Below are 16648 nucleotides of genomic sequence, written 5' to 3'. Positions count from 1 at the left end.
TCTGTTACGTTTTCTTGAGGTATAATATTTGGGTTTTCTAAAATGATTTATTTGGCTTCAGTAATTCAGTCAAATATAAATAATAAAATGATCTTCATGTAGTAACATTTAAATCCACTACTGCATACACTTTATTCAGAAGTCAATGTTAAAGGTAAATATTTTGATAATGGGCAATGCAAAAAAACAAACAAACAAACAAACAATCTAATAAATGAATGAAAAAAAACACGCATATGTGTGCTGAGCTACAAGAACTACTCGAACCCTGCATCACTCAGCAGGACTATAATATTAACATGCCATTTTAAAAAGTCAAATTACTTTTTTTCATCTGACTCAAAATAACATTTCAGAGTGAATAGAAACCATAAGATCACGCCATTTTCATCTTTAAAGACTGCCATTTGCTGTCATTACATTTGCATATTTTAATTCTGTAATTTAGTTTAACTGGTGGCTGAATTATTCAAACTTCTCGGTTAGGACAAAAAAGTGTGACTAGAAAGAAGAACCGGTTTAGTTTTCTTAGATCAGAGGCGCTCAGTCCTGTTTCTGGAGGTCCATCTCAAGGTGAGTGCTTTAATGAAACACCTGAAGAGTTCATCAAGATCTTTGGGTTTATATGTGAGTAAAGGGTCGAGGTTAAGCACCTGATATCTGGAGAACGTCAGTTTTATAAAATCAGTTTTAATGCTGAGCTTGATGGGCCAGAAAACATGTTTTCAGAGAAGAAAAGAAACGTACTTAGAACATTTTCAGATGAGTGACAAAGCAGAAAAAAGGTTGAGGAAAAGGAGGAACTAAAACGACTCTCATGCTGCCAGACTCTGTCAGATAAACCTGTTCACATTCAGCACTCAGTATACTGCCAGGATGACAATACAAATGAATATTAAAATACTATAATATACTATAATACAGAAATACTCATAGAGGTATACAGCAATACTGCAATCAGCACATACAGTAATTTACCTTTATAATAGACAGAATAACAGACACATCTTTTTGTCTTGTCTGTCGTTTGAATGTATTTTGAATGAATTTGCTGTTTTTTTATTGCTGTTTTTTAATCACATCAGCACAACCCAAGGTTGTTTTGTGGCAGGGATAGTGCTTTTAACTGAATTACTTTCTTATTTTCTTGGCAATGCTGTTACTAGTGATGAGTTCAGGATGAATTATTGTTTTAATATGACTGACAATATTATTTTAAAGTTAAAGTAAACTCTCAGGTAAAACTGCCTCTAACAGAAAGAAAAGCTGCAGTTTTCCTAGCATTAGATTTACATATTTTAGTTTTAAATCTCTCAACAATATCTTCATTTGTGTTCCAAAGATGAACGAAGGTCTTACGGGTTTGAAACGACATGAGGGTGAGTAATTAATAACAGAATTTCATTTTGGGGTGAAATATCCCTTTAATGAACCAGTTAATCAAGGTCTGGGTTCACTGTGAGTAAGGAGTCAAGGTCTAGATCCTAAGTTTTGGTGAAGGCATGTGATGATGATGAAGATCTTCTGATTTTACACGTTTAGTGCTGACAGGCCTATAAAAAGAGGAAGCTGTAGGATATGTTTTCTTCTTAAAGTGTATTTTCAGAGATTTTGAAAGATAATTATTGTCACATTCTCATGCATATAAATAATTAATAACTCTAAAAATAATTCTACTGTATCTTTATACTCAGAAATGGATTTACAAGAATGTCTTTTGATAAAAATTCTCTTTTATATAATAAAGTGGGTTTTTTTTACACAGCAGTGAGACACAAAGTAGTGTGTTTTTCCCCACACAAATTTGTCTCTCAGTTAAGAATCATAAAAGAGTTAGTTGTGAAATGCTGACTGTGTGGTGATATTTGTGTGGACGATACAAAGGTTAGTTTATTTTGGCACGTTCACATCAGATGGAGGTTAAAGAGCTTAAATACGATCAAAGATTTAATGAACCAGCTTCATACAATCAGAGCAGCTGAGAGAGAGAAGATGATTCTCTAAAATGACGAGATGCTCTAACAATCGCTGCATTGATTAGTGCTGCTTTATTGTGTGTCTTCTAATAACATAACTCATATTTATTAATACGAAAAGTTATGTAAATGCTTCTTCGTTTTGATCAAGTATGACAGAATCAATTTGGGGGTGTTTTCCCAACATCCAATCAAAATGTGGACATGACTTGGACAAGAGACAAACATTGCTAATGTGACAGAATCCATATTATAAAAGACACAGATGGCTATAGTAAAAACTAAATGTATAACAATATACATATAAATATAAGTGTTTACCCTGTATTCATAGACATTATAATATTTTCTTAAATTTGCTTTGGCTTTAGCACAGTGGAAATTTAAAAGAAAATAATTTTTATTAAAAATAATTTATATTTATACTTATAATGCCTAATATTTTTCTCACACCTCATAATTGGGTCTTTGTACATGTAAAACATATAGCTAATTTTATAATTTAGGCAGGGAATCATCCCCTGCAAGAGAATTTGCCAGCATGTAGCGTGAAAAACAGTTTTTATAAATAGGCCTATATTGATAACATAAATGACAGATATAGCCTACATAAAGCGTGCAAACCTGTCACTTGTCTCAGCTGATTGCAATCTCACAAAGGTCTAATCAATGCATCTCTCTGTACTGCACAATCAATCTTTTATTTACGTCATTATAATACGATGTTTCTCGAGCGTGCAGAACTGAGCACTGGACAAAACCTCCAGTGTTTTAAGAGTTTAACTGTCACAGTGTATGTGTTGTGTTCCCTGGGTGTCCACTAGATGTCCTCTTTTCCCACGGTGTCTGTCAGTTCATTAATCACATTCCTCACATCCCTGCTTAATTATTGCACCCAGATGTTCACTAATTACCAATCATCACACTCTGTCAGTTTCCCATTAGCGTTTGTCTCTCCTTGTGTATTTAACCCGGTCTGTCTTAGTATGTGTCACGGAGTCCTTGTCTAATGTTTATCCGTAGTCTTGATCTTGCCTTGTGTTTTGTCTGTTTCTTGTTTATTGGATACTCTGGTTCTGACCCTGCCTGGACTGTTTACCCCTTTGGATTACCCCTTAATAAATATCATACCCACACTTGGATCTCTCCGTGCTTCCTTGTATCACCGGTCGTGACATTAACGAGTTCTAACCTTAACTCCTCTGATTGGTTATTGCGCTCAATAAATCAACAGTTATGTATGTGATTGGCTATATGTGACGATGTGTGTTAGGGAAAACACAAGGAGAGGGTAGATCCAATTGCAAGTATGATTTATTGCACAAAAAGTGTAATACAAAATAAACAGTCTTGGGAGACCAACAAAATAAAACAAAAGAGGAAACCAGATGGAACGGACGGAAACTCGGAGGAACGAGAAGGTAAGGGGAAGTCTCGGGAGACGAGAACATAGGTACACAGACGGTAAGGACTCCATACAGACAACAGAGAAGGACAGCTATATATAAAGAGACTAACGACAAAGGATTGTCTGCACCTGTGCGATTAATTGGAGTGCAATTACTGTGAAGACAGGACCAGACTAGAGGAATTAAAGTGCCTATGGTGAAGTGCCTAAGGAGAAGTGAGCTCACTAGGGAACACCCAGGAAAACAGAGACTGACAGCGTGACACTACATTGCTGAACGCTGTAAAAATGTAAATGGAAAACTATAGTGACTAAGGGGATTATATTTGGTGATCTGGCATTAATTGTTGGACAGCGTGTTCTCTCTTTTACACACACACAGAGATGTTATCAATAAATATGTTTTTGGAAAGCTAGTCATATGCGAGTTATTCACATCTCTTCAGTAACTACATAGAGCTAAATCCTCTGTTAGATCATCATCTTTTGTAACGGACATGTAACGGACATACATTGGGCTTGCTTTTTCGATAGTCTACTAGCGAGAGAATGTCTCTGTGGCGAGTGGGGCGGGGCCGAGAGGCGTGGGAACGAGGAGTGAGGCCAGGTGTAGTGATTGAAGATGAGCTGCACCTGCGCCCCACCGCCAGTATCGAGTCCCACGTAGGAGATGGAAGGATATAAAACTGGAGCGACGACAGTGAAGGACGAGAGAGGACCAGGCCTGGGATCTTAGTTTATGTTTTGCATTTTATTTATGCGCATCAGTCGTCCGTCATGCTCAATTTCATACAATATTTGAGTGAGCTTCTGTTTTCATGTACACTTCCATTTACATTTTCATCCATTTCGCTTTTGTAGTTAAAATGAAGAGAACTATCCAAAGGACATAATATGCTTCTTTAATAAGAACAATAAAGATCATGATCAGTCAAGACTGGAGAGAGAAGATGCTTGTGAAAAAGAGTTAGAAATGCATGATAGTTTAGAGAAAGAAGAAAGTCCAGAAGAACAGAGAGCCCATCAGTGAGTTATGGAGAGACTCAGCACTGAACATCTAGAGCAAGAAGAGAAAAGGGATGAAGCTGCTGAGAGTGAGCAAGAGCAGCCCTGTGCATCTACAAGCACTTCATATAGTATTGTGAGAGAGAGTGTGGATTCACTGCGTGCTCGTCTTTGACATTTTTCAGACCAGGGACAATTTTGCATGCTTACTTTCTGTTGCGTGTACATGTTCTCTAAAGTGACCAACACCTCACGTGTGAGTACTGCAGGTCTTGTAGCTCAGCATATATATTCATATATGCTTATTAATTTATTTGATTTGATTTATTTTGCTTGATTTGTTTTTTTTGCATTGCCAAATTTGAGAAAAAAGTAAATATAGTCGAACATTTGACTCTTTAATAGACTGTTTATGACAGTGTTTTAAAAAGTGCCTACAGTAAAAGTTGTACTTGAGACCCTCTCAGTGAAACCATTCACTCATAAACATAATACTCTTTAGTCCAAGTCTGAAAAACTACAAGCACATCACATACTTTAAACTCCGTTTGATCTTGTAAAACAATCTTTTAGTAAAACTCTACACACTGTTCTCTTCATTACACAGATTCAAAACTAACAGTGATTTAACACTGTGATTTAAATAATGTACTGATGACCTACACACAGCGATCATTGTGAAAGACATCATTTTTTTCAGTAAGAAATCAAAACTTCTGTTTTAAGGAAGATACAGAGGTCATTACCACAAGTAAAATCTTAGAATTGTCTTAATCGCAATTGTGATTGTTAGAGCATCTCATCATTTTAGAGAACCATCTTCTCTCTATCAGCTGCTCTGATTGTATGAATCTGGTTCATTAAATCTTTAATCGTATTTAAGCTCTTTAACCTCCATCTGATGTGAACGTGCCAATATAAACTAACCTTTGTATGGTCCACACAAATATCACCACACAGTCAGCATTTCACAACTAACTCAGAGGAAATAAGACCAGTAATGAATGAGAGCCATTTAGATGAATAAATAACACACACACAACACTGTGTAGATACTTTGTGTCTCACTGATGTGTCCAGAATGAATTATATTAGATAATTTATATCATAAGACATTCCTGAGAATATAATTATCATTAGGGTCCGAGTACAAAGTGCTGGAAGTCTGTTGTGTTTATTGTGTTTCTTCTTCTTTCTCTTTGCTGTGCTTGAGAATGTGAAGAAGACGTTTCTTTCAGAGTTTACTGAAAGTTCACTTCAGGAGAATAACATGGCCTACATCTTCTCTTCTTCAATCGTGTCAGCACTAAATCAGAATATCTCCATCATCATCATCCTCTGAATTATGTTTTAGTAAACCCAAAGAGCTTGATTAACTGTTCAGGTGGGTTTAATCCAAGCACTAAACTTAAGAAGACTGACCACTAGACACAGGACTGAAAACAAGCCAGAAACAAACAATCTGTCTGATATTAATTATTATTTTTTTCTTTATAAGTGTAAATTATATGCTAATTGCAGTATTGCTGTCTTTCTCTACGAGTATTTATTAATACTTAAATCTACATGAATATTCATATATTCAAAGGAGTTTGACACCATGTTGAGACATCTGCTGATATCCAAGCATTTTAATATTTATTTGTATTGTCATTCTGCACGTGTCAGCATATTGAGTGCTAAATGTGAACAGGATTAACATTTAGCCGGGTTTTTTTTAACATATCTTGTAATAATGAGGAGATACAGTATAAATCATTAACAGTATTATTTTGTGCATATGTATCGTGTTTCATTTCCATTGACTTTTCTCCATGAAGCTCTTTATCCATTCCTCGTCTGGTCTCACACAAAATTTAGTTCTAGGTGTCGTAACCCTGAGGGGAAAAGTTCATATTCAAAATGTTTGTTTAAAGTGCTGACATACACAAAATCATTTTAACATTCATTATGATTCATCTATACAGGAGCACATTTCTATATTTCAGAGTTTAAATACTGTACTTACACAATGCCAAGCGCAGGGCAACGTGAACTTGTCTTCTCAGCACTGACTATTTTTGAGGCTGGAATTTGAAAGTCAATAAAATTCCAGCAGCAGCTCTCAGGAATGGGACCTACAGCTTGATCTGTTGGTGAGATTAAAACTAGTTTTAGGAGAGAACAGGTTTAAAACCAACATTAACCAAACCTGTGCAAAAGCAACAAATGAAACCAAACCTGTCATAAACTGTCTGAAAACATTATATTTAGTCTTGATTGAAGATGAAAGCCCTTACGCTCTGAAGTGCCCTGCCTCGAGCAGAAGATCAGCAGGAGCAGCACACACATCAGGCTTCTCATTCTTCAAGATGTTTCTTCACACTGAGAGAAAGAATCTGGAGAAGTTCTGTGGAGCTTGAAGATCTCAGAGCTGATGTGTTCAGAGTCACGTCTGAGCTGTTCTGGATTATTCAATGGTTATTATGGACCATGTGCACTTGGGACCCAAGCGAGGGGAAGAACAGTTTGGGAGTCTCTATTTACACTCAGTACAAAGAGCCATCCTTGTTGACAGAGACTGTTTCCACAAGCTCCGCCCACCGATGTCTGGATAGACAACATTACTAAAGGCACGAGTCCTGCGACGGCTCATGGTGTAAAGTGCATGTCTCTGTGTGTTGATGGATCACCAGAGTCTGAATCCACCTTTTAATGAAACTCATTCTGATCAGATCAGAAACACATTCATTTTCAGTAACAATGAAGGAGATATTAAAAGAATGGAAACATTTCAGTAGAAGAAGAGAGGAGAGACAGACAAAACATCTCATTCACGAAACACGGGTAGAATTTTTTTTTGTTTAAATCGTTTGTAAAGCCATTTTGATGTAAACTTTCTAATTCATGAAAATGTTCGTATTTTAAACAGATTTGATAAGAGATAAAATGTTCTTTTTGGCAAACTTGCACTGCCATAATAATATTTTACAAATTCATTTACCCTGTCTTTTTATATATATATATATATATTATATATATATATATATATATATATATATATATATATATATATATATATATATATATATATATATATACAATTTATTATTAGTGGTGCTTGCCATAGGCAAATAATATTATTATTATTTTACGGGGGGTTGGAGTCTGTATGGGTTTGTTCTCCCTCATTTAGGGGTGGGCGATATGATAAAAAATCTAGCAAACCTCTGGAATCATTTAGACCCTGCTTTAAAGACTAAAACCACTCTAAATTCTTTCAAAAGAGAGCTGAAAATAGTGTTAACATATAAATAAGTTTATCTTGGTCATTTGTTTATTAAAATGTTTGATGTACTGATTGTATTGTCTTGCTTGATCATGTAATTTTACGTTCATTTAATGAGATTTTGGGGAGGTGGTTTCATAAGACCTTACGGTCTTCTCACTCTCTCCCGCACAGTATTTTGTTTTCTTTTTTTTCTTCAATGGATTTGTAAAGTTGTATTTCGAATGTTATATGTGCAAATAAACCTTCAATACCTTCAATGCCATCTAACGTATTTCTCAGAAAAAAAGCTAGCATTGCACCCATTCTGAATTTAAAAATAAAATAAAATAAATAAATCTAGTAACCTTAACTGCTCAAAAACGGTGTTAATTTAATTAAGGACATTATTTCTGATAAAAATGTTCATCAGGTGAAGGTTTTTTTGTGTCAATGATGACAAAGCAGGGTTGCTAACACTCACAAATTATGCGTGAGACACACATGCATTGATTATTACCCGAAGACATGCAGATCAACCGTTTTTGTTATGAATTGTATCCTATTTCCCGTTATTATGCTAGCCTAATACAATTAGTGTAGTATTTAAGGTTAAATGGAGAAAAGGAGGCTACTGAATCTTTGTGCTGTATTTGATTTTATGTAGACCCTACCACTTAAACATTTCTGGCCTTGGCCCTGTTTAAGACCAGACTTAGACCTTACACACCTTACTGTTTCAGCCTGGACAGCTGATGTGAATAGGAGAGAACAGGTCAGAACAGGCAGGGAAGCTGGCTTACCGACCCGTATATTGGGCTTAATTATGTCCCTTGTGTGACCTCCCTTGACACATTAATTTTCCCTCACACAGTATTCGTTTAGTAAATCAGAAAATCCTGAACATAACTGTTGAGGAAGGCTACAGAATCCTCTTCTGGCTGCTCGCTCCCGCTCCTCGATTAAGCAGCGCTCGCGCTAACACCAGTTCTGTCCGTGTTTTGACTACGTGATTATTTTTCATGAGTCCAACATACCGCAATAATACATATTACATTATTATATAATAATACAGTATGCTTTAGTATAGTGTTGTAAATACTGCAATATGTAAGGTACATTACACTTTACAATAGTATGGTTCAAATGCACTATAGTATTTACTATAAACTACTATAGTATTTTTTCATGTGGGTGGTGTTGGGGAATAATGGATATCGCAAATGGTGTTTAATGGATGATAAATGTTTAGTTGCTGTCTGCATTCTTATAAAGTTAAACTGGTTACGCATTCTTCTGCTGTGCTTTGCAAATCATTGCGGTCAGTATCATTTATTTATTATTATTATTATTTTATCTCTTCATTTCATTTCATTGACTCAGAGTTCTTCCAGTCAGTTGTTTCTGGATTCTTGAGGATTGATGGAAGACTTTCCTCAGCATCATCATCACACCGTGACATCACTGACCTGTCTCTGCTGTCCGTCTATAATCAAACATTGTTTGGTCAGGATCTTCAGGAGTTCACTATAACTGCTCTGACACACGAGCTCTAGCTCGGATTGTTCATGAATCAGGTTTATTTCTGAGTTCAGAAAGAACAAAAATACACAGCTGAATAATCAGCCGGAATAAATCCACACAATCTCATACAGAAGTGGTTTTGGATACTGCATAATTACATTTTCACAAATAATAGATCATGGTCCAAATCAGCAACGTTAAACTTTAATCTTTAAGGCATTTCTGATGATAATAATTATTATAGAAACTCCGTCATCAGTTCACAGCTGTGGAATCACTTGAATGTGTGGTGAAAAGAAAAGCTGACTAAAATAACTCCTAACAGAGAATAAACAGAGATAGCATAAATGTATTTCTGTATTTATTTTGTACTAATACTTTATATTGAATGATTCTGTATTTTCAGGAAGTAACACTGTATCTGTGTCAGGAGAAAACGTGTGAACTTGAGACCAGAGAGATTCCTGATATGAGTTTAATCAGTCGGTCAAAAATCATCCGTGTTTGTGAGACTGAAGACTGTAGAGGACGAGTGTTTAAACGAGGAAACTGTGACGTCGTTATCAAGAATCTGAGCTTCAGCGACGCTGGGAAATACTTTATGAGAGTCTATTACCACAATCATCAGACAGAGCTGGAGCAACAAATCAGGACGTACCAACTTCATATTCAGGGTAAATAATAAAAACGTGTTTTCTAGTCTTCCTTTAGTAACAGTGAGGTATTGCATGGAACCAGCTCTGAACCAGAGACTCTGAATGGAACAAGTTTAATATTCAGAATAGTGTGTGCTTATGGCATTGATTGATTGACAGCATTATAATAATGATTAATGTCTTTGTGTTTCTCCTCAGATGATGTTTCTGTGAAAACAGGTGAGGAGCTGGAGTTGGATGTTCTGGTGTCAAACGCTGATGAAGTGCAGCATCAGAGCAGAAGAAGATCTGCACTGTAAAAAATTTCTTGTTGTTTTTACAAAAACTTTTTGGCAGCTGTGGTTGCCAGAATAATTTTGTAAAAATACAGAAAACTGTAAACACATTTACGTCAAAAACTGTTAATTTTACAATATAAAGCTGTAATTTACAAACAAGAAAATGTGAATATAAACCAGTAAATTCAACAACACACAAAATTAAATCTGTTTTGTACCTTGAAAATACTGACAATCACCATAATAATAAAGATGGTCCTGTATAAGAGAAAGCCACATGAAGTATCAAAGCTCATCACAAGTAGCTTCACCACAAGCAGAAGTATATATTAACATATAGAAGGTGCACATTTATGGAAACACAAAACACCATCATGGTAACACACGTGATACTTAAATAATGCAAAAAACTTTCATTAAGCAACAGAAGATGTAACATAAAGCTCAAATGTACATAACTGATAACAAGAACTATTTAAAAACATGATTATTTAAACAAAATACTTTCAAACGTGGAGTGTCACGCAGGGAATTCTGGGAATATCAGTTTACAGTTTTAGACTGTAAATTATACATTGATTTGTTCTTTTTTTTACTTCTAAAAGCTGTATAATTAACAGAATTTTACTGTAAATTTACATTAAATGCTTTGTTAGATCTTTTACAGTTTTTCCCTGTATATAGTACGGGAACTTACTGTTAACCTATTATCAGTTTTTTTCCGTAGCGTTTTTACAAAATTTTACAGTTAAAATTACACTTATTTTTTACAGTGTGGAGAAGAACTGATGGAGTTCAGAGAGAACGGATCTCCATCAGAGATAGAAACCTGATCATTAGTAATTTCACAGACAGAGACGCAGGAACATACAGAGTTCTGGACCCTGAATGAAACATCTTGATCACAGTCACAGATGAGAAGATCAATAGATGTGTGGAAGAATAAAGTGCAAAGTTGAGGTTTATTCATCATGATCTGAACAGCAAATAAAATCTGTGATTAACTTCTTAATGTCATCTACAAAATCAAAGTATCCTACACTGTTAAAAATCGCTGTAAAAAAACGGCCAAATTTCGACAGTAAAATACTGTTTTTCATTTAAACAGTGCATTCTGGGTAATATTAATCGTTTTCGAGAAGTAGCCTGCTGCTATATATCGTAAAATAACAAAGTTCAAATTCGACACTCAGCGGCTGTGTTTCAAATCACACCCTACTCCCTCATTCACTATTCCCTACATGAGTTTACTAATATAGTCCACCTGACAGAGAGAATGAAAACTAATGAGTGAATTCAGACAATGATCAACAGCTGCTGTTAATGAGTAGAATCACTGAAGAAAAAAAAACATAACAAGACAAACACATGAAATACAACTGACTTCAGCCACAGCCTTAGATGAAATCAACTGAAGATTTAAACGATCAACAAACAGCTTCACCAACTTCACACATTACTAACCAGACTGACTTTATTTCTATCAGATCAGAGATCAGAGATCAAAAAATCTTATTGAGAATTACAGAGATTTAGATGATAATGTTACTGTTTCGTCTCACGTCACCATTGTGGAGATCAGTGTTTGCTTTAGTTGGGCTCCTGACCCTTGACTTTTGTACTTCAACTTTTGTTTCATTGTTATATTTGTATCTTTATGATACATCTGTTACAGCAATATTAATCTTCATGGTCAAGTGACTATGACGGTTTCTGTCAGGCATGATCTACTAGACTGACTTATTGCTATAATAGTCAATTCATAATTTGGTGTTGAGTTATATGAGTGAATAACACTTTTCTTTTGTTTGTTTTTCAATTTTATAAGATTGAACGGTAATGTGATTATCTGGATATGGATTTAATGAAATTTTGAGCTTTAAATATTTTGGGCAGCAGTCCTCACAACACTGAAAGAGAGACATCAACAATCAGCATATTAATCTCAACAATGGTGACAATCAAAAGGTTTATGATGCAATGCATGCTGGGCACCAGCACAGGATAAAACTCATCCATGACTCCCAGCATGCATTGGGGCATGAATAAATTATGCCCCTGAATTGTTCACTTATTTTCTTGAATTCTTATGTGCTTATAATTTTGCATTTGTTTTAAGTTTTAGTAGCATGTGTTGTGATGTTCAGAACTGATCTGTTCATTTATTTTGTGGATTGTCACCATTGTTGTGATTCATACGCTGATTCTTGATGTTTCTGTCTAAATTTCAGCAAAGGTTTTTTTTTTTATTATGAGTGAAATTTTCTTAACAGTCTTTTATAACTTATGGCTCAGAAGTGTTCATTCTTATGCTGTAATATCAATATTCAATAAGAGAAGAGACATGGGATTAGATCAGAAATAATAGTGTTTGTTCTTGTCAATATATAAACAACAATATCAGATTTTTTTTTCTTCTGTGTACTTTTGTTTTGCTATAACAAGTTCCAAAGACGCATTGTTAAAGCATGTTAAAAAAAAAAACTTAGTTGTTGAAAAGTCATGTTCAAGAGCCCAACTAAAGTAAACACTGATCTCCATCATGGTAGTGAAAAAAACACCTAAACCTATTTAACTCTCCATAAGTTCTTCTGTAGACATCTGACAGAAATAAAGTCAGTCTGGTTAGTAATGTGAATCTGGTGAAGCTGTTTTAATAGTTGTTTAATCAGATCTTGAGAGATTTGATGTATTCTTTTATTCAGTTGATTTCATCTAAGGCTGTGGCTGAAGTCATTTGTAGATCTTGTGTTTCTCTTTCCTTCAGTGATTCTGCAGGTGTTTATACTAATGCTCAATCATCAATTAATCACCGAATTATCTCATTAACTTCACTGATTCAGTGTTACTCTAACACTCTGTAGTGTGCACACATTATAAGTGTTCATTTAAAACTGAGGATTTTCTTGTGGGGTTTAAAGGGTTAAAGATTTAAGATGAAGAAAAAACAGCATGAAACATAATTTAACAGTAATAAACTGTAATTAATTTACAGGAAACAAACTGTAGAAAAACAGTTATTTACTGGCGCCCCTGCTGCCAGTAAAAAACTGTTTTTCAACTGTTTCTTGCCGTAAATTAATGGTTGCCAGCAAAAAAAGTGTTTTTCTACAGTTTGTTGCCGTTAAGTCCAGGAAAAACAGTAATATACTGTAAAATGTAAACGTCAGATTTACCAAATGAAAAAAAAGTTAATTTAACTAAAATATTTGTGAACATCCATAGAAAAAAAACTAGGCAAAGTCATACACTGATAATGAGAGTAAATACTGAACTTGACTGTATTAATGTGTGTTTGCACAAGAGAAATAGTTTAATGTAGTTTTGTTGTTCACCATTGTGCTGGAGAGTAGAGCCTTTGCTTCAGTCAATGATGAGCCACAATTTCTGATTTTCTGCTGCTTTATGTAAAGGCAGTAAATGTGGAGTCGCTGATACAGTGATGATCTCTGCGTTAAGTACTTCAGCATATACATGTGTGCTATAGCTGACAATGAGCTGCAGTGATTTGAGTAAAAGTCATGTATTTAGTTACTTTATTACTGCACATTAAGTGTTTGCATCGTTATATTAAGAAATATTCCTTCTCAGTGGACTCAAATGAAATAAGTTCATAGTACTAACATCGTAGGAATGCTAGTTTTAAAAACTCGAACTGTTTGAAGCAGTGGGAGTGGAGTTAATTTCTATGGTAGAATTTACGGTAAAATACTGTTAAAAAATAAAAGTGGTAAATTAATGGTTAAGAGCTGTAAATGAACAGTACTTTACTGGCGCCCCTGCTGCCAGAAAATTACTGTTATTTAACGGCAATTTTTTTACAGTGTAGTTCAGAATTAAAGACAAAACCGGACAGCACAGATGAAGACAAAAATGATGATACAGAGCAAGTCTATAAGTTAAGCTGGATGCATTGAGAGTGTTATCAAATGTATAAGCTCTAAATGCCACGGCCTACCTGAGCATTGTTTCTGACCATGTCCATCCCTTTATGACCACCATGTACCCATCTTCTGATGGCTACTTCCAGCAGGATAAAGCACCATGTCACAAAACTCGAATCATTTCAGATTGGTTTCTTGAACATGAAATGAGTTCACTGTACTAAAATAGCCCCACAGTCACCAGATCTCAACCCAATAGAGCTTCTTTGGGATGTGGTGGAACGGGAGCTTCGTGCCCTAGATGTGCATCCCACAAATCTCCATCAACTGCTATCCTATCAATATGGGCCAACATCTCTAAAAAATGGTTTCAGCTCCTTGTTGAATCAATGTCACATAGAATTAAGGCAGTTCTGAAGGCGAAAGGGGGTCAAACACAGTATTAGTAAGATGTTCCTAATAATCCTTTAGGTGAGTGTAGCTTAATATAGCACTTTATTTCAAAACATATTTTTTTTATTATTTCTATTGTACATTTTCTTGTTGTTTTCCATTAAGTTTTATATTAACAAACTGAACCACTTTTGTAAGAAATGTTTTTGTTGATATTTTTATGTTAGTGCACTTTTGTATGTGTACGATGTACATGTCAAGCTGTATCTTTACACATTATATAATTACATAAGAATTAATATAAGCTGTGTTAAAAAGAAAATATAAATGCCATCAGTGCATGACACATAAAGGTTGATTAAATAAAATATTTTGAATGTTAAATGTGTCGTTGAAATTTCTGATTAAATAAAAAATGGACCCATTCAAAAACTGACTCATTCATACTCAAACACTATTCACTGATTGTTACCATGATTGTGTACGGTGTACCAAATATTGAGGTCTCTGTGTTCATTTAGCTAATAATTTTATTGAGTGGGCATATTATCTTAAAAGGATAACAGTCTGTCTATGTTTTTACGTGCATATTAGCAAGTAATGCTTTAATAGCATGGTTATTATCCAGTGCTACCTTGTTAAAGTGAATTTCATAAAATTACAGATTTTGTTTAATTTAGTGCTTAAGTTTTATTTAAAATATATGAGTGCAAAAACTTGCAAAATCAAAATTAAGTAAATCTACTCATTGCTTATTTTTCAATGCAGTATTATTTTGTTACATTACAAGAGTAACATTTACTTTTATTTAATTAAAAATAATAATAATAAAAATATTTGAAAGATCATATTAATCACAATTATATTAATCACATCAGATTTGTAAGTAAAAATTACTCAAAATTTAGCAGGTTGAGTACTCATTCAGTATGTTAATTTTACTCTTCTAAGTTAAGTAGATTTATTTAATTTCCACATGTTTGAAATTTACTTAAAAACTTTTGCAAAAACTTGTGAAAGTGAACACTCATTCAGAAGAAATTTAAATACGTTGCATGTTGATATCTGCTCCCTAATGTGAGAAAATTATATGCAATATTAAAATGTTTGCGGGAGCACTGGGCACAAAAATCAGACATTCAGCGGAATAAGTGGGATTTCTGAATGGCTGAATTGCTAAAACAAATCTCTAAACCAAATTCTCACAAGCTTAAACCAATTTGTCAAATAAAGCACAAGCAGTAAAAGCTATACACAAAAAAAGCACAGTTGTCATCATTTACACACCACGGTTCAAAATTGTTCACACTTGTTTCTAATGAAGTGATCAAAACAAGTGACAGGTGACTGAATGATGATGAACGATGACACAAACAATAGATGGAAACAATTATAGATGGAAAGAAAGAAAGAAAGAAAGAAAGACCTTGTAAGATATGTGGCAGGTTTTTGTCAAGAAGTTGTTTTCTTAACGTGCCTCTATGAAAAGAGAATTTTCCACTTGTTTGAGATGAGTAAAATCTGCGCAGAACCGATTACCGGTGATCACCGCGAGATGCATGCCGGTTAAAAAAAGTGTCCGAGTTGTGCGTCTGCCTCGCTCTGATGTCATGCTGACGTGTGCAAAAAAAACTCTCGTGACGGCGAGGCGGCTGTGTCGGATTGAGCAGTCGAGCACAGTTGTTCTCCACTGATTGCACTGATCAAAAGCATGATGGGAAAACGACTGACTGACGACACAGCTTCATGCTCATTGGCTGAGAATGTCAACTGATAAATTTTCTCTATATTCTAAGAATTAGATTAGCCATTTATTTATTTATATTTACATAAACTAAACAAAAACAAATCACGCTTAGTGAAGTTGAGGATTAGGACATGCGTTTATTTTTCTCTTTATTCTATTGTATGTTTGTGTGAATTAATAAATCAATCCATTAAAAATATACATGCACACACACATATCTAAATGGACTGTTTAGCCATTATGCCTCATCTTTGTGTGGTTTCATCTTTGTCAGGGTCTGGCTTAAAACAAGGAAATCAATTCTGAAGAATGTTTGCTATAAAACAGCTTTGACTTGCATAGTTTGGAAAAATACTATGGACGTTAAATGATGGCATAAACCTGCTTGTTTGCAAATATTCTTCTAAATTCCCTCGTTTGTGTTCAGCAGAACAAATGAATTGATGCACATGATGACCAAACAGTGGTAATTCAATTACATCCACTTACATGTCTGCGATAAAATACGCGACCGCGAACTCCTCCATTGC

At 34.7% G+C, this 16648-nt stretch overlaps 1 protein-coding gene across 1 annotated transcript; it reads right to left on the bottom strand.

Annotated features, from left to right (window-relative positions):
• Positions 1–6005: 6005 nt before the first annotated feature.
• LOC127978695 (C-C motif chemokine 4 homolog) lies at positions 6006–6878 on the bottom strand. The gene is made up of 3 exons (XM_052583582.1): positions 6669–6878; positions 6398–6518; positions 6006–6266 (listed from the first exon to the last, which is right to left on the bottom strand). Exons 1-3 carry the CDS (start codon positions 6730–6732, stop codon positions 6182–6184), a joined length of 270 nt encoding a protein of 89 aa, XP_052439542.1. The 5' UTR covers positions 6733–6878; the 3' UTR covers positions 6006–6181.
• Between the last annotated feature and the right edge of the window lie 9770 nt (positions 6879–16648).

This window comes from Carassius gibelio, chromosome B19 (assembly GCF_023724105.1).
Source record: "Carassius gibelio isolate Cgi1373 ecotype wild population from Czech Republic chromosome B19, carGib1.2-hapl.c, whole genome shotgun sequence".
Classification (NCBI taxonomy): domain Eukaryota; kingdom Metazoa; phylum Chordata; class Actinopteri; order Cypriniformes; family Cyprinidae; genus Carassius; species Carassius gibelio.
Note: the sequence above shows the minus strand (reverse complement) of the source record. Positions and strands in the feature narration are given on the sequence as shown.

Bases quoted from the DNA above. Each gene is read 5' to 3' on its own strand.
- LOC127978695 (XM_052583582.1), bottom strand. From the start codon at position 6,732: ATGAGAAGCCTGATGTGTGTGCTGCTCCTGCTGATCTTCTGCTCGAGG. The intron at 6,519-6,668 runs GTAAGGGCTTTC...TCTCACCAACAG, and splicing joins GAGGCAGGGCACTTCAGAGC to ATCAAGCTGTAGGTCCCATT. The intron at 6,267-6,397 runs GTAAGTACAGTA...TTTTCCCCTCAG, and splicing joins TGCCCTGCGCTTGGCATTGT to GGTTACGACACCTAGAACTA.